This window comes from Mustelus asterias, chromosome 9 (genome assembly GCF_964213995.1).
Source record: "Mustelus asterias chromosome 9, sMusAst1.hap1.1, whole genome shotgun sequence".
Classification (NCBI taxonomy): domain Eukaryota; kingdom Metazoa; phylum Chordata; class Chondrichthyes; order Carcharhiniformes; family Triakidae; genus Mustelus; species Mustelus asterias.
In genome coordinates this window covers 102,909,789-102,935,018 of record NC_135809.1, presented here as the reverse complement: position 1 = coordinate 102,935,018, position 25,230 = coordinate 102,909,789, and the positions used below count along the sequence as shown (strand labels likewise).

The 25,230-nt window shown below is 42.2% G+C and overlaps 1 protein-coding gene across 3 annotated transcripts; it reads left to right on the top strand.

Annotated features, from left to right (window-relative positions):
• Positions 1-8,300: 8,300 nt before the first annotated feature.
• akip1 (A kinase (PRKA) interacting protein 1) lies at positions 8,301-23,650 on the top strand. 3 transcript variants are annotated; one of them, XM_078221272.1, is made up of 6 exons: positions 8,301-8,434; positions 9,642-9,812; positions 13,367-13,447; positions 16,793-16,888; positions 19,424-19,568; positions 23,596-23,650. In XM_078221272.1, exons 2-5 carry the CDS (start codon positions 9,651-9,653, stop codon positions 19,565-19,567), a joined length of 483 nt encoding a protein of 160 aa, XP_078077398.1. In that variant the 5' UTR covers positions 8,301-8,434; positions 9,642-9,650; the 3' UTR covers position 19,568; positions 23,596-23,650. The 3 variants fall into 3 exon arrangements, with proteins under 3 accessions (XP_078077398.1, XP_078077397.1, XP_078077396.1); XM_078221271.1 differs by lacking the exon at positions 23,596-23,650 and having other exon boundaries at positions 9,642-9,887; positions 19,424-20,180; XM_078221270.1 differs by lacking the exon at positions 23,596-23,650 and having other exon boundaries at positions 8,334-8,434; positions 9,642-10,235; positions 19,424-20,180.
• The last annotated feature ends 1,580 nt before the right edge of the window (positions 23,651-25,230 follow it).

Below are 25,230 nucleotides of genomic sequence, written 5' to 3'. Positions count from 1 at the left end.
AAATGAATAGGGTTGGGAAGCATTTTCCGATCAGGGCCAGTGTGATCTCCTGGACTCGTTTCGATCGCCTCAGGGGGTCGGAGAGGAATTTCCCAGATTTTTTTTCCCCATATTGGCCCTGGGGTTTTCACTCTGGGTTTTCGCCTCTCCCTGGAGATCACATGGTCTGGAATGGGGGGGTGGGGGTGAGATAATAGGTTGTGATGAACAAAGCATCGTAGCTGTGAGGGACAGCTCGGTGGATAGGATATTAGTATGTAGATAGGCTGGAAAATTGGGCGGGGATCCTGGATTCAGGATTCAATCCTGGACCGGGGAGCGGCGCAGGCTTGGAGGGCCGAAGGGCCTGTTCCTGTGCTGTATTGTTCTTTGTTCTTTGTGTCTATGTGAGTTTCCTCTGGGTGCTCCGGTTTCCTCCCACAGTCCAAAGATGTGCAGGTTAGCAGATTGGCCATGCTAAATTGCCCCTTAGTGTGAAAAGAAATAGGTACATTAGGTGGATTTGTCATGGTAAATGCACAGGGTTACGGGGATAGGGCAGAGGGGAGGGCCTAGATGGGATGCTCTTTCAGGTCAATGCAAACTTGATAAGACCATAAGACCATAAGACATAGGAGCGGAAGTAAGGCCATTCGGCCCATCGAGTCCACTCCACCATTCAATCATGGTTGATTTCAACTCCATTTACCCGCTCTCTCCCCATAGCCCTTAATTCCTCGAGAAATCAAGAATTTATCAATTTCTGTCTTGAAGACGCTCAACGTCTCGGCCTCCACAGCCCTCTGTGGCAATGAATTCCACAGACCCACCACTCTCTGGCTGAAGAAATTTCTCCTCATCTCTGTTCTAAAGTGACTCCCTTTTATTCTAAGGCTGTGCCCCCGCGTCCTAGTCTCCCCTGTTAATGGAAACAACTTCCCTACGTCCATCCTATCTAAGCCGTTCATTATCTTGTAAGTTTCTATCAGATCTCCCCTCAACCTCCTAAACTCCAATGAATATAATCCCACGATCCTCAGACGTTCATCGTATGTCAGGCCTACCATTCCTGGGATCATCCGTGTGAATCTCCGCTGGACCCGCTCCAGTGCCAGTATGTCCTTCCTGAGGTGTGGGGCCCAAAATTGCTCACAGTACTCCAAATGGGGCCTAACCAGTGCTTTATAAAGCCTCAGAAGTACATCCCTGCTTTTGTATTCCAAGCCTCTTGAGATAAATGACAACATTACATTTGCTTTCTTAATTACGGACTCAACCTGCAAGTTTACCTTTAGAGAATCCTGGACTAGGACTCCCAAGTCCCTTTGCACTTTAGCATTATGAATTTTGTCACCGTTTAGAAAATAGTCCATGCCTCTATTCTTTTTTCCAAAGTGTACGACCTCGCACTTGCCCACGTTGAATTTCATCAGCCACTTCTTGGACCACTCTCCTAAACTGTCTAAATCTTTCTGCAGCCTCCCCACCTCCTCAATACTACCTGCCCCTCCACCTATCTTTGTATCATCGGCAAACTTGGCCAGAATGCTCCCAGTCCCGTCATCTAGATCGTTAATATATAAAGAGAACAGCTGTGGCCCCAACACTGAACCCTGCGGGACACCACTTGTCACCGGTTGCCATTCTGAGAAAGAACCTTTTATCCCAACTCTCTGCCTTCTGTCTGACAGCCAATCGTCAATCCATGTTAGTACCTTGCCTCGAATACCATGGGCCCTTATTTTACTCAGCAGTCTCCCGTGAGGCACCTTGTCAAAGGCCTTTTGGAAGTCAAGATAGATAACATCCATTGGCTCTCCTTGGTCTAACCTATTTGTTATCTCTTCAAAGAACTCTAACAGGTTTGTCAGGCACGACCTCCCCTTACTAAATCCATGCTGACTTGTCTTAATCCGACCCTGCACTTCCAAGAATTTAGAAATCTCATCCTTAACGATGGATTCTAGAATTTTGCCAACAACTGAGGTTAGGCTAATTGGCCTATAATTTTCCATCTTTGTTCTTGTTCCCTTCTTGAACAGTGGGGTTACAACAGCGATTTTCCAATCCTCTGGGCATTAATGAACCAGATTGGTTTTAATGACAATCATGGACTTTTAATTCCAGAAACATTTTTACTGGGTAATGTATCTGCTGCGTGCAACCTTGTCAAAATTCGAGCAATATGTTTATTTTTTTAAAATAACAGATTTAATTTAAATTTCACCATCTGCCATGGTGGGATTTGAACTGTGGGTCTCTGGATTACTAATACCAGCAGACCGCTGCCTTCCCATGGGCAATCTGATGACCATGATCTATCCTGAAAAGTGTCAAGCTTTTGAGTGCTGTAATAACACATTTAGACAAGTGTTGAATATTTCACAACACTCCTGACTTCAGCTTGTTGATGGTGGAAGACATTGAAAGGTCAGCAAGTGAGCTAACCTGCTCTCATAGCCACAATATTTACTTGGCCGATCCTGTTAAACTTCTGCTTAATGGCCACTTTCCAAATCGTGGGAATCTTGGCAGTTGAAATGTCTCTAGAAGGTCAGAGGGAGGTGCTTGGGCATTTTCTTGTTGGAGAACATTATTACCCGGCATATATCTGCCCGATTATGGATAATGTCAGAGTTCTCCTAATGGCTAATATATGCTGCTTCATTCTGAGTGGAGTTATGAATGGGGCTAACATGGAATTATCAGTGAACAACCCTCTCCTGGCCCTATGACAGAGGGAAAGTTATTGATGAGCTCAACTGCTGAGTTCCATTGGGCTGAAGATGCTACCTGAAGGACGGCTGCTGGAGCTCCGGGTCTATGATAATTGTCTGCCAGTAACCATGACCATTTTTGATGCTATGAGGAATCACTTCAGTCACTGAAGGCTTTTCTATTTGACCACTATTAACCTTAGACTTGCTGTGTTGCAGAGGGGAGATTAATTTAAACAGCACTGATTTCTCCTCTCACTATCCATCCGTAAATAAAAATGTTTTTAAGTGGAGGTGTGCTTTCCCTAACCCTTAAATATGGAGTGTTCCAATCCTCTATGAATGACTTATACAGCAAACTCGAGGTAAGACAAAATAAAAAGGGTTGGTTTATTTCATACTGCTCACGATGCTGTGAGGTTTCACAATGATGTGGAGATGCCGGCGTTGGACTGGGGTAAACACAGTAAGAAGTCTCACAACACCAGGTTAAAGACATTGTGGTCCAGGATGAAGCGGATGAGTTGTAAAATTGCACCTGGAAACTGGCAGTTGTCGGCGTTGAGTACTGAGGCAGTTGCAGCAATGCCATCGTCGTGGGGGATGCTGGTGTAGAGTGCCGAGACATCCATTGTGACGAGGAGTGCTCCTGGTTCAACTGCTCCACGTGTGCTGAGTTTTTGTAGGAAGTCCATAGTGTCACGACAAAAGCTGGGGGTTCTTTGTACATGGGTTTCAGGATGCCCTCGACGTAGCTGGAGAGATTCTCGCACAGGGTCCCATTGCTTGGTAGGTAGGGATTTGTGAGTCCCTGTTTGTGATCAGAACTCCCACCCAGCTGACAAAGGAACAGCCAGTTCCGAAAGCTAGTGGCGTTTGCTACAAATAAACCTGTTGGACTTTAACCTGGTGTTGTGAGGTTTCACAATGCCAGCACCGTCTGCACTCTCACAATAAAAGGGAGATAAGGAAAAGTAAGAAGATTCAGGGCAAGACCACGGTAAAAATACAAGTGAGGATTTTACGTGTGGCCAATGTCCTGATTCCAAATGTTGAATGGAATGTTTCTTCAGAGGGGAGGTTGACTGTTGCAGGGTGATCTGTCTTTCCAGAAATGAGACCTCTGTGATGGGAGAAGGCTTGTAGAGTTGAATTAGGCTTGAAGGCATCAATTCCAATGTTCCAGTATTTCACAGCGTAGACTGGGCAATTGTACCTGGACAGAACTCCCTTCCGCTGTTACCTGTTCGTTAGTAAGGAGCTAGACAGTGGCAGTAATTCATTTTTCAAAGACACAAAGCTTGACAAAGTTGCTGATAGTGCTGAGGATTGTCAGAGGATACAACAGGATATAGATAGATTGGAGACTTGGGCACAGAAATGGCAGATGGAGTTTAATCTGGACAAATGTGAAATGATGCATTTTGGAGAATCAAATTTAGGTGTGAATTATACAGTAAATGGCAGAACCCTTAGGAATATTAACATACAAAGTAATCTGGGCATGCAGGTCCATGGTTCCCTAAAAGTGGTAACTCAGGTGGCCAAGGTGATTCAGAATGCATATGGCATGCTTGCCCTCATTGGCTGGGGCATTGAGTACAAGAGTTGGGAAATCATGTTGCAGCTATATAAAACTTGGTTAGGCCGCATTTGGAGTATTGTGTGCAGTTCCGGTCACCACACTGCCAGACGGACGTGGAAACTTTGGAGAGAGTGCAAAGAAGATTCACCAGGATGTTGCCTGGTCTCAAGAGTGTTGACTATGAGGAAAGGTTGAATAAACCAGGATCGTTTTCACTGGAAAGACGGAGGCTGAGGGGAAACCTGATAGAGGTCTACAAAATTATGAGAGGCATAGACAAGATGGATAGTCAGAGGCTTTTTCCACCAGGGTGGAAGTGTCAATTACAAGGGGGCACAGGTTCAAGGTGAGAGGAAGAGAGTTTAAGGTAGATGTGCAGGGGAAGTTTTTTATGCAGAGAGTGGTGGATGCCTGGAACACGCTGCCACAGGAGGTGGTGGAAGCAGGCACATTAGCAACATTTAAGAGACATCTGGATGGGTACATGATTATGGAGGGAAGAGAGGGATACGGACCAAGTAAGGGCAGAAGGTTTTTTAGTTTAGTTAGGGCATCTAAATGGAAAGGGCATCTAAATGGAAAGAAATTACAACATGCTGCTGTGCAGAGGGACCTGGGGGTCCTTGTGCATGAGACGCAAAAACCCAGATGCAGGTGCAACAGGTGATCAAGAAGGCAAATGGCATGTTGGCCTATATCGCAAAGGGGATAGAATATAAAAGCAGAGATGTCTTGCTGCATCTGTACAGGGCATTGGTGAGGCCGCAGCTGGAATACCGTGTGCAGTATTGGTCCCCTTATTTGCGGAAGGATATATTGGCCTTGGAGGGAGTGCAGAGAAGGTTCACCAGGTTGATACCAGAGATGAGGGGTGTTGATTATGAGGACAGACTGAGCAGATTGGGTTTGTATTCGTTGGAATTTAGAAGGCTGAGGGGGGATCTTATAGAGACCTATAAGATAATGAAGGGGCTGGATAGGGTAGAGATGGAGAGATTCTTTCCACTTAGAAAGGAAACTAGAACTAGAGGGCACAGCCTCAAAATAAAGGGGGGTCGGTTTCGGACAGAGTTGAGGAGGAACTTCTTCTCTCAGAGGGTGGTGGATCTCTGGAATTCTCTGCCCACTGAAGTGGTGGAGGCTACCTCGTTGAATATGTTTAAATCACGGATAGATGGATTCCTGATCGGTAAGGGAATTGGGGGTTATAGGGATCAGGCGGGTAAGTGGAACTGATCCACTTCAGATCAGCCATGATCTTATTGAATGGCGGGGCAGGCTCAAGGGGCTAGATGGCCTACTCCTGCTCCTATTTCTTGTGTTCTTATGTTCTTATCATGATTGACACGGGCTTGGAGGGCTGAATTTTGGGTCTGTTCCAGTGCCGTACTTTTCTCCATTCTTTATTCTCTGGCATTCAGCACTTCCACCCCTGTGATGCAGTCTGAAGGTGTGTCATTCTGGCTGAGCCTTAACTGAACTGCAGTGAATAGGTTATAGATGAGTAGGTGCTAGTTATGATTTATTGTATCAGTTTGTAGATGATTGGGAGAACACTGATGGTGGAGTAATTAGATTGGTTAGGTTTATCCTTGCTTGTGAATTGGATTTGCCTGGTCAATCTTCCACATTGTTGAGTTGATGACAGTATCATACCTGTACTGGACAGTTAGAGCTGGTATGCAGCTTTTAGCACAACAGTCAGGATATTATCATGCTCCAGAGCCTAAACTGTGTTCAGTCTGATTAATCACCCTTTTAATGTAGCATGGAATTAATTAAATTGGTTGGATACTTGCATCAATGTTGGTAGGGATTTGTGAGGAGGCTAAATAGGGTTGTCCTCTGAGTAATTCCAGCTGAAAGCATTTGCAAACATTGTCTTTTGTGAGGACATGCTGAGATTAACCATAGTTATGAATGAGGTTGTTCATGAAGTTTCCTCCTCCCAGTAGTTTCTGTATTGACCACCATCATTCCCAACTTAATGCCAACTTAACCCAATTAGGAAAATAGGAACAGGAGTAGGCCATTTAGCCCATTGTGCCTGCTCTGCCATTCAATACAATCATGGTTGATCAGATATTTCAATGCATTTTACCCACACTATCACTATAACCCTTCACTTTATTGTCAATCAGAAATTTATCAATCTCTACTTTAAACATAATCAGTGATTGAGTTCCCATGGCCCTCTGAGGTAGAGATTCATATCTCCTGTGTTACATTTTTTAAATTTATTCATGGGATGTGGGCATTGCTGACTGGGCAATCCCTAATCGTCCTTGGTGTGCTAGGCCATTACAGAGGGCATTTAAGAATCAACTACATTGCTGTGGCCCTGGAGTCTCATGCAGGCCAGGTCAGGTAAGGATGACAGATTTCCTTCCCTAAAGGACATTAGTGAACCAAATGGGTTTTTACGGTGAGTGAAAATGGTTTCATTGTCATTATTAGGCTTCCACTGAATTCAAATTTCACCGTCTGCCATGGTGGAATTCAAACCCAAATCCTCGGATCGTTACCCAGAGTCTGTGGATTACCAGTTCAATAATAGTATTACCACATTACTGCTTTTGCATTACAAGAGCAAAATGACTTTGTCTATAAGACACCAAAAGAGAAAATGCTGGAAAATCTCAGCAGGGCTGGCAGCATCTGTAAGGAGAGAAAAGAGCTGACGTTTCGAGTCCAGATGACCCTTTGTCAAAGTTCAAGTCAGCTTTGACAAAAGGTCATCTGGACTCAAAACATCAGCTCTTTTCTCTCCTTACAGATGCTGCCAGACCTGCTGAGATTTTCCAGCATTTTCTCTTTTGGTTTCAGATTCCAGCATCCGCAGTAATTTACTTTTGTCTATAAGACAGTTGCTTTACTTTAAGAGAAGTAAAGCACCTTGCGACCATGTTATGAAACACTATATGAATGAAAGGTTATAAAAGAATTACAGGTGACCATGACACCATTATCTAAAATTGCACCTGGACCAGTTTAATGAAACCATCTTATTTAGGACTCATGTGCAAAACACCTGAACTTGACCAATTAAACTCATTTTGATGGCAATTAAACAGCATGTTTAATTTTTTTAATTAACATTGTATTTGTCAGAAAGTATCATTCAATTAATAACTTTTTTGTAATAACCTTTGAAATGTTGTTGAAATCTGTTGCTCTTCTGCTCCTTAGTGTCGGGGAGACTAGCTGGGGTAAATATGTGGGGTTACAGGGATAGGGCCTGGGTGGGATTGTGGTCGGTGCAGACTCAATGGGCTGAATGGCCTCCTTCTGCACTGTAGGGATTCTATTCTATGATTCTATTGGCCATTGGACACACTCAACCCAACAGGCCCTTTCTTATCTGATTGGATGATTCTTGACTGTCAAGTCAAAAGGCTTTAGTTTTCTCCTCCATCTACAATATTTGTATGGCTAACAACCAATATGAAAACAAAGGCAATGTTTTCATGTCATAGAATCCCTACAGTGCAGAATGAGGCTATTCGGTCCATCGGGTCTGCACCGACTCTCCCCATGTCCAACATCATGTCCCCGACTACTCATATGCACCCCGGACATACCCTCTTCCACCTTCTTCTGTCGGGAAAGAGATACAAAAGTCTGAGATCACGTACCAACCAACTCAAGCACAGCTTCTTCCCTGCTACCACAAGACCTACCTTATATTAAGCTGATCTTTCTCTACACCCTAGCTATGACTGTAACACTATATTCTGCACCCTATTCTTTCCTTCTCCCCTATGTACTCTATGAAGGGTATGTTTTGTCTGTATGGTGTGCAAGAAACAATACTTTTCACTGTATCCCAATACATGTGACAATAATAAATCAAAATGATATTGTTTGCAGCAATATCTGTGAGATTAATTTCTAGAGGCTCCAGGACAGTCCTGCAGAGTTGGCAACCCTCAGCACTTTGGTTTAAAGTGGTTAGATACATGAGCAGCAGGCAGACACTTGGGGGCCTCACTGTCTGCCCTACAGGACCGAGTCCTTTTGATTGACGTGGGGAGGAAGGGGCGGCTCTGCTTGTGACTGCAAACCGCTGTGGCTGGGAGAGGCGGTCAGGAGCAGGGGACAGTGAGCGCTGGTTGCGATACCAGTCACTGGACATTAAACCAAGCGGAGCCGAGTGAGGGAATTGTTACTTTGAATCGCTACTGTTGCGGCAGCCGTTTGGCGCCACCTCGGGCTTGTGCATGTTTTGGAGTATTTTCTGGGAAGGATCCAAGGCGCTGAGCAAGTCTGGAGGAAGAGCCTCTGCCTAAAGTCTTAATTTTTTAAAAAGCGGAGAAGGAAAATTAGAAAGGAAAGTTATAATTGTGTCAGCGGGTTAACGCCGCCCAGTCCTTAGAGGGCGGATGTTAGTGAAGTTTATCTTATTAAAATTCTATGAACTTTGGCCCCCAGAGTGGAAATGAACACTCGTACTGTGCAATTGATCGGGCTGCAGCTGTTAAGACGGAGTTTAGGACAGAGTTTAGACTGTGCTCTAACAGAGGGATGTATCAGTTTGCTTGTGTCTATGGAGAAAGTCTCAGTAACTGGATGTTAAGTGCTTCTTTAATGTTCAAGAAGTTGCGGAAGGCCCGCTTTTACACAGTTGGAGCCGAGCAATCCAGGCTTTACACCACAATGTCTGTCCCCCTTGGGAATTGTGATAATGCATAGATCCTGCACAGTAAATGAGCTCTTTGTAAACCACGGGGACAAACGGCAAATCGGTTTCCCTGTGTGAAATCGGCTGACTTTGCATAAATTCAAACCCAGTCTAAACAGCTCAGCTACTCACTGGATAAATTGGCAATTAATTGGAGCGAGAAAGTGCAGCCATATACTTATTGTGCACCATTTAATCTTCATACGTACTGCCATCCAGATAGAATAAAACTTTGTTTGATGGCAATAATCGAAGCTAAAATTGCACTATTGGGATATCATAGAATCCCTACAATGTAGAAAGGCCATTCGGCCCATCGAGTCTGCATCGACCACAATCCCACCCAGGCCCTATTCCTGTAACCTGACATATTTACCCTGCTAATCCCCCTGATACTTGGGTCAATTTAGCATAGACAATCAACCTAACCTGCACATCTTTGGACTGTGGGAGGAAACCCACACAGCCACGGGGAGAAGGTGCAAACTCCACACCGATATCTTGGTAGTAGTATTGGGAAAATGGAAATGAATAAATTCCACAACACTTGTATGCGATGACCTCGTGTTGTAAAATGTGCAAAATGATTTGCCAAAATAGATTTCACAAAAGTAATAGTCAATACATTTTTGCTGAGCAAAATAAATGCTGATTGGCTATTTCCTCCCCCCCTCCCCAGGGTTACGTTATGGAACCTGGCAGATGCCAGCTTCAGAGTGCTTTGAGGCGCTCATCACAGCTTGGGCGTGAAGTTCTGGAACGTGCTCAGAAGAGGAGAGTACATTGGTCCATGGATGATCTGTCATGTAGAGAAAGGGAACCAGAAGAGTCTTGTGTTCAGAAAGATGAGGTAAAAGTGCAAACCGAAGCATGCCAAATAACACAGTCCTCAGTGCCAAGTGATGAGGCATTAACACAAGAGGAAGTAAGTGAAATAATATCTTCACTCGGGAAAGCTGAAGCTGTAACACAGGAGGAAATACAGGAAATGCCATCTTCAACAGATGAGGTGAAATTACAAGGTAAAGTAAGTGCAGCTGCACTGTGTACAACAGCAGGAGATGAGAGATTGGCACAGGATAGAGTCTTCAGGAAGGTGCTATCTTCACCAGCAAGAGATGAGAAGGCATACCATGGAACATGCATAGCAGGTCCTTCAGTAGTGAGCGATAAGGTGACAGGACAAGTCAGAGTGGGCAGAATAACAGCGCCTTCAACAACAAGGGATAAGATGATAACATGGGATGGAGCCTGTGGATCAGCAGCACATTCAGTAAGAAATAAGGATGTGGCAAATTTGATCAATTTTCCTAGAGGCAGTTCAAAATGCCAATAATTTATGTTCACACAAAAATCAGTTGTAGTAATAGAAATTGGTAAACTCTGACATGAATATAATGATTGAAAATGCCAGGGACACCCACAGTCCATTCTTAGTCAGATAAAGCCTTTTATACTTCCTTCACATTGCTTTACATCAAGAAAGCAATGTATAATGAATGACTGGAATTAAAGAATGTTGAAAACTATTGAAATTAACATTTTAAAATTTGTTACATTGAAATGACAACACAGAAATGGGTCAGTTGGTCCATAATGTTGGTGTTAATGTTTATCGTTCATGCGAACAGTAGCCCTAATCCCTCGTGCCCACAATATTTCCATATCTGTTATTGCCCTTCAAGTTAGTATGTTCCCTACTTTAATCACTAATTCTGGTGGTGCAATTCATGGCCTCTCAGCCCTCTCTAAGTAAGGTATCAGCAGCTCTCTGTCCTATCTCACTTTTAAACTTGCATCTACACCTGTTCTGAACGCCCACTAGAAATACTTTGCTCCTCTGCATTCTGTCTTATCCAGAATGGATAGCAAGCTGAATGGAAATGGAGAGTAGAGTTTAATTGTGGTTACTGAGACTGGCAAGAGGTAGATAATAGGATTTGTTTTGGGAAAACTAGCTGTTCACCACTTATATAAGTAACATGGATTCAGGAATCCGGCGTACAATTCAAACATTTGTGGGTGACACTAAATTAAAGGGTATGACTAATACATAAAGATATTTAATAAACTAACAATGGGCACATAGTTGGCAAATTAATTTCAATAAAGGTACATAAGACATGGTGCATTTTGGTAATAATAAGGCGGCTACATATTCCTTGGGAAATAAATGTTTAAATGAAACCTAGGAACACAGGGATTTTGGGGGTACTGATCCAAAAATCATGAAAAGTAACAGTGCAGATTAACAAGCCAAAAAATAATTGGGTTTATTTCTAGAAAGATAGAATTGAAAACCAGCAAAGTTAATTTATATATGTATAGAACTTCAGTTAAACTGCAATCAAAGTACTGTGAACTGTTCTGGTCTCCATAATACAAAATGAACTGGAATCACTGGAGAAGGTGCAAAAATAGATTAATGAGAATTATACCAGAACTGAGGGATTATACCTAATCAGTAAATGTCGAACAGACTGGGGCTTTTCTCTGGAACAGAGAAGACTGAGAAGTGACCTGGTGGAGGTTTTTAAGATAATCGAAGTGTTAGATCGGGAAGATGTAGAGAAGGTGTTTCAACTTGCTGGGAGGGTGGGCACCAGAACTAGGGCAGTCAATAATAAATCCAATAGGGAATTCAGGAGAAGCTTTGTTAACCAGAGATTGGTTAAATGTGGAATTTGTTACAAAAGGGACTGGTTGAGGTGACTTGCATGAATGTATATAAGGAAAAATCTAGATAAATACCCGAGTGAAGGAAGGATAGAATAGAAGGATATGTAGACAAGGGCAGATGAAGAAGAGTGGGTGGAGACTCCTATGGAATGTACGTACCAACATGGTCAGTGTAATTCTGAAATGACCCATAATCTCCTCTGTTTTAACAAAAATAATACATTTTTTTCAAGTCTTCAGGTTTTCATACAGGTATAGAACAGGTCATTTGGCCCAACTAGTTTATAGTCCCATGCTGATTATCCCTTCCTAACTGACCCCATATCACTTTATTCCTTTCCCTCTAATGTCTGCATCAAATCTCCCCTTAAGTGTGTCAATGCAATCTACTCCAATCACTTTTTTTTCACTATTCAGTTATGGGATCTGGCATCCCAGATTGCCCTTGAACTGAGTGGTTTTCCAGGCCATTTCAGACGGCAGTTAAGAGTCAACTATATTGTAGGCCAGAGTCACATGTAGGCCAGACCAGGTAAGGACAGCAGATTTCATTCTGTAAAGGACATTAGTTTATAACCATCAACAATGGTTTCATGGTCATCATTAGACTTTTCATTACAGATTTTTATTGCATTCAAATTTCGCCATATGTCGTGGTGGGATTTGAACCCGGGATCCCAGAGAATTACCCTGGGTCTTTAGATTACTAGTCCAATACCCCTGTGCCAACACCTCCCCTAGCACTGTGTAGCAGTGTATTGCACCTTCGCACCATTCCTCCAAAATTTTTCTTTGATCTGTTAGAGGTCATTTCAAATTTATGACCCCTTATTCAGGACCCAGCAATAAGTGGAAACATTTCTCCAAGTGTGTACTATTGAATGTCTTCATACTTCTAAATATGGCTTTCAAATCTCCTCTTAATCTAAAGGAAAGACCTACGGCCTGCTCAACCTTTCCTAATAATTCCCTAAAGTCTGGAAATATTGTAAATCTCTTGCATTTTCTCCGATGCTTTAGTATACTACTTGTAGTATGGTGACTCTTTTGTAGTATGCACATAATACTCTGTGGTATAACCATGGTTCAATATAAATTTAATATGACTTCCCTGTTTTGTATTCTCCTCTCAAAGTGAATCCCAGTGCTCTTTATGACCTTAGAACCATTCCTTATAACAGATAGCATTCTAGTGAACCTGTACTGCACCTTCACTATTGCCTCATATATAACAAGGAGCCCAAATTGCATGGAACTGTAAGCGAAGTAATGCTACATCTTAATATTCACTTATGACATAAAAACCATTCTTCCATTAGCTTCCTAATGGCCTTATTCAGCTGAGCTGCAGCTCTTATGAAGCATCTTGCGATGTTCTACTTTGTTAACCCACTAATGCAGTTCAATATTACCTAGCATTTTACTGTCAAAATGAATACCTCACACTTGCTAATATTAAATTCCATGTTATGCATTTTTGACAATATCTTGTCACTATCCCCTTACACTATCTTTTGCTCTCAGAATTATTCGTCATCCTCCAAACTATTGTGTTAGGATCATCTCACCCTTAAGTTGCTCACCTACCAATTATAGCATCATTTATTTGACAGCGATTGCAAATTCAAAAAGATATTGCATCTTAGTAGTGTCAGCTTCACTGTAGACTGATTTGCTTATGACAACTAGAACCTCAATGTGATTCTGATTATGTCTCTTTGCCAGGGTAAAGCAGAGTGGACTGACATCAATGAAGCTTTTGCTTCAGTTCTGCAATGCATGGCTCATGTCACCAGGCAGTGTAAGGTAAGATATATAGTTATTCGGATCTCTACAATCTGTTTCTCTTCACCAAATTTCCAGACACTTTTCCGACCTAAGCAAAATTAATTAACATTGTAGGTGGTACTGCCTGAGCATCATCTCCAAATGAGGTGATTATGATCATTCACCAATATAATTAGCAAACTCAAATTGGTTTATATTTTTACAAATATTAGTTACTAATGTTCTATTCCAGAAAGCCAGGTGGTGAAGGATAGAACAGGAGCCTAATCTTTACACACTTTTAATGTTTTTCTTTACAAGCACACATTGCAAACAAGAGTCTCCAAACCCAATCACCATAATTTTTATCTGCTCCTAGGAGCACAAGTGTATCCCCAGTTTCAGCCCACCACCTACACACAATTAAATAGTCAATTACTACACAACAGTACATGGAACCACAAGCTGAGGAAGACCAAAGAAGTACTGAAAAGACAGTGTCAAGAGTACCTTGTCCGTCCCTCTCCCTGACAACAGAATGAAATTTAACCTTGGTGTCAAAGGTGACCCTGAGATAAACTGCCAACTTTATGTACATGCCATCACTAAGACCATCTCTATAACATCTCATTGCCTCAGCTCACCTGCTGCTGAAACCCTCATTCATGCCTTTTGCTACCTCAAGACCTGACAATTCCAACACACTTCTGACTGGCCTCCCACATTCTACCCTCCCTAAACCTGAGTCCATCCAAAACTTAACTCAATGTCTTAACTCACAGCAAGTCGGGTTCTGCAGCAGCCCTCTGCTTGCTGGCCTGCTTGGCTCCCAGTCAAGCAGTTTATAATTCTCATCCTTGTTTTCAAATCCCTCCAGGGCCTCGCCGCTCACTATTTCTGTAATCTCCTCAGCCCCAAAATCCTCTGTTATTTGCGCTTCTCTAATTCTGGCCTCTTTTGTTTCCTTGATTTTAAATGTTCCACCATTGGGGACCATTTCTTGTAGGCCGTAAGCTGAAGAATTCCATCTCTACCTCACTTTCTGTAAGACTAATATCTCCTTATGTGGCTCAGTATCATACTTGGTTTTATAATGCTTCTGTGAAGTGTCTTGGGACATTTCATTATGCTGAAAGGCACTATACAAATGTAAGTTGTTGTTGAAAAGGATGCAGATGACTGAAGCAACCAGGATAGTTCAGAACTGACAGCAGTGGAATGAATTAATTTGGCTCCATCATTGCTGACCTGTCCTATAGATGGGAATTTAATAATTTTACTTTTTAAAACTTAACCTTGCATCATTCCTGGTGAAATCTGGACTTTAGTCCCGATATTATTTAAGTGTTAATTGTTAACTATATTTAGGCTGATATATGATGTTGCTCACAGGTGGTCCGAGCACAGTGGTAATGCTGACTTATCCTGTTTCTGACTCTTTTAAAGCAATCAAAACAAATTAAGCAAATCAGGACAAATTAAACAAGAACCAAAAGGAACAGACACCTAAAGGGGTATCGTAAGAACAAAATCTCAAAGGAAATTTATCAAAGTAAAACAAAAAGTTGTTTCCTGCGGTGTTTCTTTAAGAACAGCCTTGAGCTCAGGTTATCTCTTTTGGTCTAGGTCCTGATGTCAATTAATTATTGGTGGAAGATTCTCTAAATTTCCAGCTGCTTGACTTCCCCTTGTTTTCTCAACAACCTCTTCAGATTCTTGCTCGTTTGGTTAAGATCGAGATCAAGCCTGTTCTAGTCAGCTTGGACTGTGTATGTCTTTCTTGTGGGTCCATGAATTGGGTTGGATTCAAATTTGAATTGGTTTTTAGAGCTTGCAAGGAAATGGATTAAAGGCTTGCCCTGTCCACTGTGTGCTAGCTTAGTAACTCTGTAAGAGTCAAACACAATGCTTTGGATCTAAAGTCATATATAGGACAGACCAGATAAAGACAACAGATTTCCTCCCTAAAGGACTAGTGAACTAGATAGGTCTTTATGACCAAAAGAGAAAATGCTGGAAAATCTCAGCAGGTCTGGCAGCATCTGTAAGGAGAGAAAAGAATTGACGTTTCAAGTTCAAATGACTCTGTCAAAGCAGCATTGGTCTTTATGCCAATTGACAATGGTTTCATGGGCATCATTAGACTTTTAATTCCAATTTTTTGTTTTAATGGAGTACTCTTCACATGCCTGGATCAGTGCAGCTCCAACAACAATCAGAAGCTCAGCACCATCTAGGGCAAAACGGCTTGTTTAGCACCCCATCCATCACCTTAAAACATTCACTCCACCGCCATTACTGACACAGTGGCAGCAAGAACAACTCATCAATGTTCCTTCGACAGCATCTCCCAAACTTACAAACTCAGCCACGTAGAACGACAAGGACAGTGGATGCATGGAAGCAACACTACCTGCAAGATCCTCTCCAAGCCACACACCATCCTGACTTGGAAGCAAAGCAGTGTTCTTTCAATGTCGCTGGGTCAGATTACTTGAACTCCCTCTAATAATTGTGGGTGTATCTATTCCACATAGACTGCAGTGTTTCTGGAAGGTCACTTACCACAGCCTTTTCAATGAGAATTAGGGAGGGACAACAATTCTGGATTTACTCGCATTCCGTGAAAGAAAAAGAAATGATCTTATGTATGATCATTACTCTTTATCTACCTGCAGTATATTGATACTAAAAACTGACTTTTAATTTAGTTTCCTTTTACTAGGAGAAAGGAACTTGGAGACTTTACCCTTCCTCCATTGAGGTGAAGGTCTATTGCTTGTAATAGATCAATTATACATTACATTTTGCACCAATGCAAAACCAAAACTGATCCATATTATGTTAGCTATGGATATCATTTGCAAATTAAGTTGGCCAGATCTAATATTCCCAAATGGAACAGGTCCGCTCAAAGTCACGTTTTGTGGTCGAATTGTAGCTGAGTGAAATTTATTTGTAAACTGAATATTTGACACTTTTAATGTGAGCAAAGGACATGCCAGTGTTAATGGGGAACAGGATAGCGTCTAACCAACATTTCAATAGGAGTTAGCTGAGCTCCACAGAAGCACACCAGTTCAGAGACTGGTGAGTGATGAAAACCAGCAGTGTAACCAGCTCTGCGGACATCATATCAGCAGATATTAATCGGAAACTTGTGTCTTGAGTATAACAGCTCCGTAAAATATACCGAGCTCCTGGCAGGAAAGTACATGGTGTTCAATCCCATGGTTTGTATTCTGTGACTTAGTGTATCATAATGTTGTCGTATACATCAGCCAAACTGCAACAAAACAGCCTATTTTGAATGATATAGATGTAAATAAAGTCTGAATGCAATTAGCCTATTGCAAGAATAATTCAGTCGCTTTTATTTTGCAGCACTACTATAAGAGTGTGCCACTGTGCGAAAGAGACAAGTTGGAGGAAAACCACATTCGACGATACCACATGGGTCCTTCAACCACCAGAGCTCCTGTGAGTGAGAAGTGGGGTCTAGGTGTAGAATGGGCAGAAAGTGCAATGACTTGAAGAGTAACCACATTGCAGTTTCACAGTGATTCTGTGCCAGGCTTTAGCTGTCATTCTGATGAAAAAGGAAAACAAATTTGAAACAAAAAAATAGAAAATGTTGGAGGCAGCCGGTGCCATTTGAAAAAGCAAGAAAGATGCAGTTAAGCTCCCATGAAGTATCCTGCTTGAAACATTAGTTTGTCTTTCTTTCAGTAGCTGACTGCATTTTTACACTTATTGTTTTTTGAGTTTGCATTATTAGCTAAATAGTTGACTTAGTTTCTTGATTACGCTGGTTTGACTACATGTCACCAAATACTCATTCATTTTCAAAGATTAAATTTCACTCCATTTTATTTTTAAAAGCTGCTTTTGGTGATACATATGTTCATCTGAAATCCCAAGTTTTCCTACAGGAAAACCCCACACTGAGCCAAATCCAAAACTGAGGGGTTTAAACATACAAACCAAGACAATGGACTGCAGCTTTTCAGGTGCCTTCAAAAGCTTCAACATGAACATGATTACAATGATCTATTGCAGTTAGCACCGCTGCCTCACAGTGCCAGGGACCCGGGTTCGATTCTGGCCTCGGCTGAATTTGTGGAGTTTGCACGTCCTCCCCATGTTTGCGTGGGTTTCCTCCCACAGCCCAAAGATGTGCAGGTTAGATGGATTGGCCATGCTAAATTGCCTCGTAGTGTCAGGGGGATTGGCAGGGTAAATATATAGGGTTACGGGGATAGGGCCTGGGTGGGATTGTTGTCGGTGCAGGCTCGAAGTGCAGAATGAGGCCATTCGGCCCAATCGGAATTCTCTGACATCTCAAATGTAGGGGGAGCAATACCTGCACATGAACAGATCGTGTCTGTAACATGGTCAGCATCACCCTGCCAGCACTAAAGATCACCACAGAGACCGAGAGGGAAAAGCACATCCATAACAGTGGAGAGAGAGAGAGCTTTCAAATTATGTTGCGTGAATCTTTTAAATGGCTGATGTTTTCTTAAGCATTGCCTTTTCCCATTATTTTAATGGAGGCTTATTTAAGTGAACAGTTAAACTAGTAAACAAAGTATGCGTATAACAATGTCTTACAAACAGGGTTTCAAGAGCTCAGCTCTCCTGTGCCAACTATCAGGTTTTTGAAAACCAAGTTTGGCTCAATCGTATAATCATTATTTCAGGATAGATCTTTTCAACTTTGCAGAAGTAATTTCCTTACACTGTGAATCGTAAATTTCCTGCCAGTCTCTCCATTCCAGTATATTCCGAGAAAGCATAGGGCCTCTTCCTGGAAATAAGTCGGGCATTTTCTTGAAGCTGCTCCTGCTCCCACCGGTCAAAACTTTGCCCAAAGTATAGGCAAAACGCATAAATGGAGTTTCTGCCAAAGCTCTGGTTGTGTGACTGAAGCCGTCAAAGGAAATTCTAAGCCAATAATTTATATAGTCACACAGTGCTGGTGGTGAAAGAGATGTAATGCTGATGAACATTTATTTATTTTGCATGTATTCTTATGGAGTGCCTAGGCACACAATGACTCTATTCTTGGTGCATGTACTAACAGCAGTTCACAGATGGTCTGTTCTAGTGGATCACTAGAATCAAAGAATCCCTACAGATCAGGAGGGGGCCATTCGGCCCATCGAGCCTGCACTGACAACAATTCCACCCAGGCCCTATCCCCGTATTTATCTTGATAATCCCCCTGACACTAAGGGTCATAGAGGTTTACATCATGGAACAGGCCCTTTGGCCCAACTTGTCCATGCCGCCCTTTTTTTTAAACCTCTAAGCTAGTCCCAATTGCTCTCATTTGGCCCATATCCCTCTATACCCATCTTATCCATGTAATTTGAGGTCAATTTAGCATGGTCACCTAATCAACCTAATCTGCACGTTGTTTTGGAGTGTGGAAGGCACCCGGAGGAAACCCACGCAAACTTGGGAAGAAAGTGCAAATTCCACACACACCCGAGGCTGGAATCGAACCCGGATCCCTGGCACTGTGAGGCAGCAGTGTTAACCGCTGTGCTGCCCTGATGTCTTAACTAACTTGATGTCACCTTATCCATGTGCAGATTGATCTAGGAGTTGGTAAAGGCAAAGGGGAACTTCTAATCCTGACTCTCCAATCTTTTGATGGTATCACCTCCACTCCCAATCAATGTCTGGATTCATAGGCTGGAGCTTTCCAGCTGTGCACACTGGCAGGATCTTCTGAGAACCCAGTGTTATAAATAAGAGGCCTAATTCCTGTTTAATGCTCCCACTGCAGGATTGGCTTGCCCCGTGACAAGCCTTGACAATTACACTCAGGAAAACCTGGCCTAACGTGTGATTCTAACACAGCAGTTGATTTGACAAAATTGAAGTACCATTGACAATCAAGCACGTAGATACTGTCAATGTGAGGTTATTTTTAGAATGCAAGCTAATCTGGCAATGTGATCTGCTCATAATGACCATCGCCCCTTCTTTCTTTTTAACAAACAGGTTAAAGGCATTGATGAGCTTCATATTCAAGTGGCACCTGGTTCTTATGCAGTGACAGCGAAATCCAGAGTATCTGAGCGAGAGCAGATACGTGTGATACATTTGGGTCCAGATCAGACCGTTGATCTTACCTTTAACGTCTGAAGTATGTGGAATAAAGTGTTGGAGGGCATGTGGCAATTACCAATGGCGCTGTATTTTTTTAAAGGGGGACATCTGGAATTTTGAGGTCTAGGCAATGCGATCATCCCAGTGATTATCTTTTTAAATAAAATGCTTTTCTCCCTGTGCAGCAGTTGAAGACTAAGTGAAGCAACCATTTTTAAAATGCTGTGCTGCTTAATGCATTTTAATGGAATGTCATTTTAAAATTGGACATAACTGAATTATGCAGTGTATTTATGTTCTTCATACAGGACTATTTTAACTTCATTTTAGTATAGCTTTTATACTTATTAAAATTAATCAGTTTATAATATATTTATACAAATGGTGACTAAATGCCAATATTGGTAATATTGCACTGTTGTCATAACAATGGACATTTATGGTATTATGTTTTCAGAAGTTTCAAAATAAAAGTTCCACCATTGGCCTTTCCTTTTTTCTTTTCATCTAAAGAAACATTCTGTCTCAAAAATGAATGGATTGTCTAATCATTCTGGTCTATTAAAGGGATCCATTTTAATATTGCTAATTTTGACATTTACCTTTGATAGAATTACCATGTGGCCTCTTGAATCTCAATTAAAATTATAAAAGACATTTTGGAAAGGTGAATTTATAAATGTGACTTTACTCATTATGCAAGGATTAATGAGGCGATAGACTTTCATTCAAGCAATGGGTGGCACATATCTTACAATAGCAATAAAAGATGGTGCCTTTAAATGCAACACAAAATGACTCAAGCTGCTTCACAAAGAGTAACCTTGTTAAAAATGGATATTGGCCCAAGACAGAGAGATTAGGAATTGTGACCCAAAGCTTGGTTAAAGACGAGGAGAAAAACCTCAAAGGAGGAGATGGAGAGGTTAGGAGAGGCAATGTCAGTGTGTGGTATCCAAATATCTGAAAGCTGTTAATGGTGGGAACGGGATACATAAGAGGAGACAGATGGAGGTCAGGACTGTTTATGGGCTGGAGGGGAGGAGGTTATACATCTGGAGGAACAAGTCAATGGAGAGATTTAAACACAAGGATGACAATTTTAGGGCCTATGTACATCAGCATAGACAGGGATAATGGAGGAGCGTAACTTGGTGCGAGAGAATGCCAGGAGTAGTGTTTTAGATGGCATGAAATTTATGGAGAATAGAAGGCTGACCAGGAGAGCATTGACTTTGGAGGTGACAAAGTGAATGAGCAGGATAGTGATAGACTTCAATAGGAAGCCAGTGGAATGGGAGGACTTGTGACCCAGCTGAATTATTCATGCACAGTTTGCCAATATAGAGTCATAGAGGTTTACAGCATGGAAACTGGCCCTTTGGCCCAACTTGCCCATGCCGCCCTTTTTTGTAAACCCCTGGGCTAATCCCAATTGCCCGCATTTGGCCCATATCCCTCTATACCCATCGTACTCATGTAACTTTCTAAATGCTTTTAAAAGACAAAATTGTACCCGCCTCTACTACTATCTCTGGCAGCTTGTTCCAGACACTCACCACCTTCTGTGTGAAAAAATTGCCCCTCTGGACACTTTTGTATCTCTCCCCTCTCACCTTAAACCTATGCTCTCTAGTTTTAGACTCCCCTACCTTTGGGAAAAGATATTGACTATCTAGCTGATCTGTGCCCCTCATTATTTTATAGACCTCTATAAGATCACCCCTCAGCCTTCTACGCTCCAGAAAAAAAAGTCCCAGTCTATCCAGCCTCTCCTTATAACTCAATCCATCAAGTCCCGGTAGCATCCTAGTAAGTCTTTTCTGCGCTCTTTCTAGTTTAATAATATCCTTTCTATAATAGGCTGACCAGAATTGCACACAGTATTCCAAGTGTGGCCTTACCAATGTCTTGTACAACTTCAACAAGACATTCCAACTCCTGTATTCAATGTTCTGACCAATGAAACCAAGCATGCCGAATGCCTTCTTCACCACTCTGTCCACCTGTGACTCCACTTTCAAGGAGCTATGAACATGTATCCCTCGATCTCTTTGTTCTATAACTCTCCCCAACACCCTACCGTTAACTGAGTAAGTCCTGCCCTGGTTCAATCTACCAAAATGCATCACCTCGCATTTATCTAAATTAAATTCCATCTGCCATTCGTCAGCCCACTGACCCAGTTGATCAAGATCCCGTTGCAATTGGAGATAACTTTCTTCACTGTCCACTATGCCACCAATTTTAGTGTCATCTGCAAACTTACTAACCATGCCTCCTATAATCTCCTCCAAATCATTAATATAAATGACAAACAATAGTGGGCCCAGCACTGATCCCTGAGGCACACCGCTGGTCACAGGCCTCCAGTTTGAAAAACAACTCTCTACAACCACCCTCTGGCTTCTGTCAAGAAGCCAATTTTGTATCCATTTAGATACCTCACCCTGGATCCCGTGAGATTTAACCTTATGCAACAACCTACCATGTGGTACCTAGTCAAAGGCCTTGTTAAAGTCCATGTAGACAACATCAACTGCACTGCCCTCGTCCACCTTCTTGGTTGCCCTTCAAAAAACTCAATTAAATTTGTGAGACATGATTTTCCACTCACAAAGCCATGCTGACTGTCCCTAATCAGTCCTTGCGTCTCTAAATGCCTGTAGATCCTGTCTCTCAAAATACCTTTCAACAATTTACCCACCACAGATGTGAGGCTCACTGGCCTATTGCAACCTAATTGCTGAAATAGGATCTATAAAGTGGTAAGTTAACAATCAGCATAGGCTATATCATATTAGCTATTTCATTTTAATAACCATGGAATTAGTGCCCACATACAAGCGGAATAGTACCTGGTAACTTTTTCAACCTTGGACCCAACCCCACCAGCACACACACACTACAGATGTTACTGGGAAAGCAGAATTGAATAAGTGCTGTAGGAAGTTTGCTTTATCTAACCTTGACGATAGTGCCCAATATGCCCTTCGTGCTGAAAGTAGAAATATGTTACCTCCAATTCACAAAGGTTAGCAGTACTACATCATGGAGGGCTCTTCCTACCTGGGAAACAAAAAGGTACATTCCCTTCTTTGATATATCCATCCTTAGAAAAAAACCTTCCAATTATTTTCCAAAGCCTAGTAGCTCTATGGTATTGGAACAGTAATGGAATGACTTTTTCAGAATATGCTCAAGCAGCGGTTTCTAATAGCCCAAAATGATTCAACGTGTGGGTAGGACCTTTCCAAATGCTCTAGATCGTCATCTTTAAAGGTTCTTTAGCCTTTTGGGCTTGTCATTCATCAGTGCTGTTCGTAGATTAACTGATCTCCCACAATGATGTAGACTCTAAACATTAACTTGCCATTAAAAGCTCAAAATTACTTTGCATCTTACTATACTGATTTCCCAACCTGATCCTTCATAGCATGAAGTGTCTTCTGGTAGACTGGCATACTCTTGGATAATGCCTATACATTGCATTACACTGTCACAGGGCTGGTCTGAGTGAGAAACTCTCATTTGAACACCAGTATCTTTGTTTTATTCATTCCGCTAGTGGTTATCGTGGTTATGCAAACTGGACTTTGAACTTAGTGTTTGAATGGTAGGGTTTAAATGAACAGTCTTGCAGGAATAATCTTACTTAATGTTCTGATCTTAGTGTAACTCCTGTTGTGTCATCCAAAAGCAGAATGCCAACGCCCCATTGGAAATCTGCAGTCTGGGCTGACCAAGGAAAACAGAACAATAACTGACTTGGGAGCAGGATTTAAACAGACAAGAGTAAAGACTTCATTGAGAAAAAAGGTTCAAATTTAAGAAAAATCCAGGTGCCACAAATACACAAGACTAGTGTATAAAAATGTGAATCCTTTATCCCACGTCACAGATACTAATGAGTTCTTAAAATCAGACACTGTAACTTTGCCCCAGAATGCTAAATGCTACCTAAGCTACAGTAAAAACAAAGAGTGAACCTGGTTCAATATCTGTCTAAAATGATGAAACACGTTTTATTTGATGCTTTCTTCTTCCCGTCTCTCGTTCTTCAGTCAACCTCTCTGCTTCATAGAACCTTTCTGCTGCAATTTGATCGCGCAGTTCCACTCGCTTCCTTCGGGCTTCCTACAAGATATGAACAATGAGACATTATAAGATTTTTTTTAAAAATCATATGTCCTTTCTCCTTTGGAAAAGGTGATGTCATGAATGAAGAAGCAGGTAAAGGAGCAGGGGGTTGGATGATCTGATACAACAGTTGGTTGCATGTAATAAAATCAGGAAATGCTAGAAATACTCAGCAGGTCAATCAAAATCAATGTTGAGTATAATTTAAATTCACCATTCTGCTCTCAGGCTGACCTCTCTTTGTCCTCAGCCTGCTGCTATGTTCAAATGAAGCTCAATGTGAGCTTGAGGAACAGTGCCTCTGCTTTCTTTAAATGAAACATTTACAGCCTTCTTGAGTTGGGAATCAAATTGAATTGAACATTATGCAATCATCAACAAAAATTCCTATTTCTGATCTTATGATGGTGGAAAAATCTCTGATGAAGCAACCAAAGATGGTTGGGTCTAGGGCACTGCCCTGGGGAATTGCAGCAGCAACAACACCCTGGGACTGAGATGGTTGGCCACCAACAACCTAAACCATCTCCGTTTGTGCTTGACATGATTCTTTTCCCCCGAATTCAGTGGACTTCAATTTAACTTTTTGGATTTAAACGAGTCAACTATTGCCTTGATGTCAAGGGTAGTTACTCTCACCTCAAACCTGGAATTCATAGAATCCCTACAGTACAGAAAGAGGCCATTCGGCCCATCGAGTCTGCACCAACCATAATCCCACCCAGACCCTACCCCCATATCCGTACATATTTACCCACTAATCCCTCTAACCTATGCATCTCAGGACACTAAGGGCAATTTTAGCATGGCCAATCAACCTAACCCGCACATCTGAGTGTTTTTTTTATGGGCGGCACGGTAGCACAGTGGTTAGCACTGCTGCTTCACAGCTCCAGGGTCCTGGGTTCGATTCCCGGCTCGGGTCACTGTCTGTGGAGTTTGCACATTCTCCTCGTGTCTGCGTGGGTTTCCTCCGGGTGCTCCGGTTTCCTCCCACAGTCCAAAGATGTGCGGGTTAGGTTGATTGGCCAGGTTAAAAAAAAAATTGCCCCTTAGAGTCCTGAGATGCGTAGGTTAGAGGGATTAGCGGGTAAAATATGTGGGGGTAGGGCCTGGGTGGGATTGTGGTCGGTGCAGACTCGATGGGCCGAATGGCCTCCTTCTGCACTGTAGGGATTCTATGATTCTATGATCTTTGGGAGGAAACCGGTGCACCCGGAGGAAACCCATGCAGACACGAGGAGAATGTGCAAACTCCACACAGACAGTGGCCCAAGCCGGGAATCGAACCCAGGTCCCTAGAGCTGTGAAGCAGCAGTGCTAACCACTGTGCTACCGTGCCGCCCTCAGCTCCTTTGACCATGTTTGGACTAAGGCTATTATGAGGCTGAAGAAAAGTGGCCCTGGTAAAATCCAAACAGCATCAAGTTATTGCTGAGTAAATGCTACTTGACAGCACTGACAATGGCACCTTCCATCATCATAGTGGTGATTGAGAATAGGCTGATGGGACAGATTGAATTTGTCCTGATATTTGTGAATAGTATGTACTTAAGAAA

What these genes read in the sequence shown, in the direction of transcription:
- akip1 (XM_078221270.1), top strand. Translation starts at nt 9,651, where the DNA reads ATGGAACCTGGCAGATGCCAGCTTCAGAGTGCTTTGAGGCGCTCATCA. An exon ending in GTGGATCAGCAGCACATTCA is followed by an intron (nt 10,236 to 13,366) that starts GTAAGAAATAAG and finishes TCTCTTTGCCAG; the next exon opens with GGTAAAGCAGAGTGGACTGA. An exon ending in ATGTCACCAGGCAGTGTAAG is followed by an intron (nt 13,448 to 16,792) that starts GTAAGATATATA and finishes TTTATTTTGCAG; the next exon opens with CACTACTATAAGAGTGTGCC.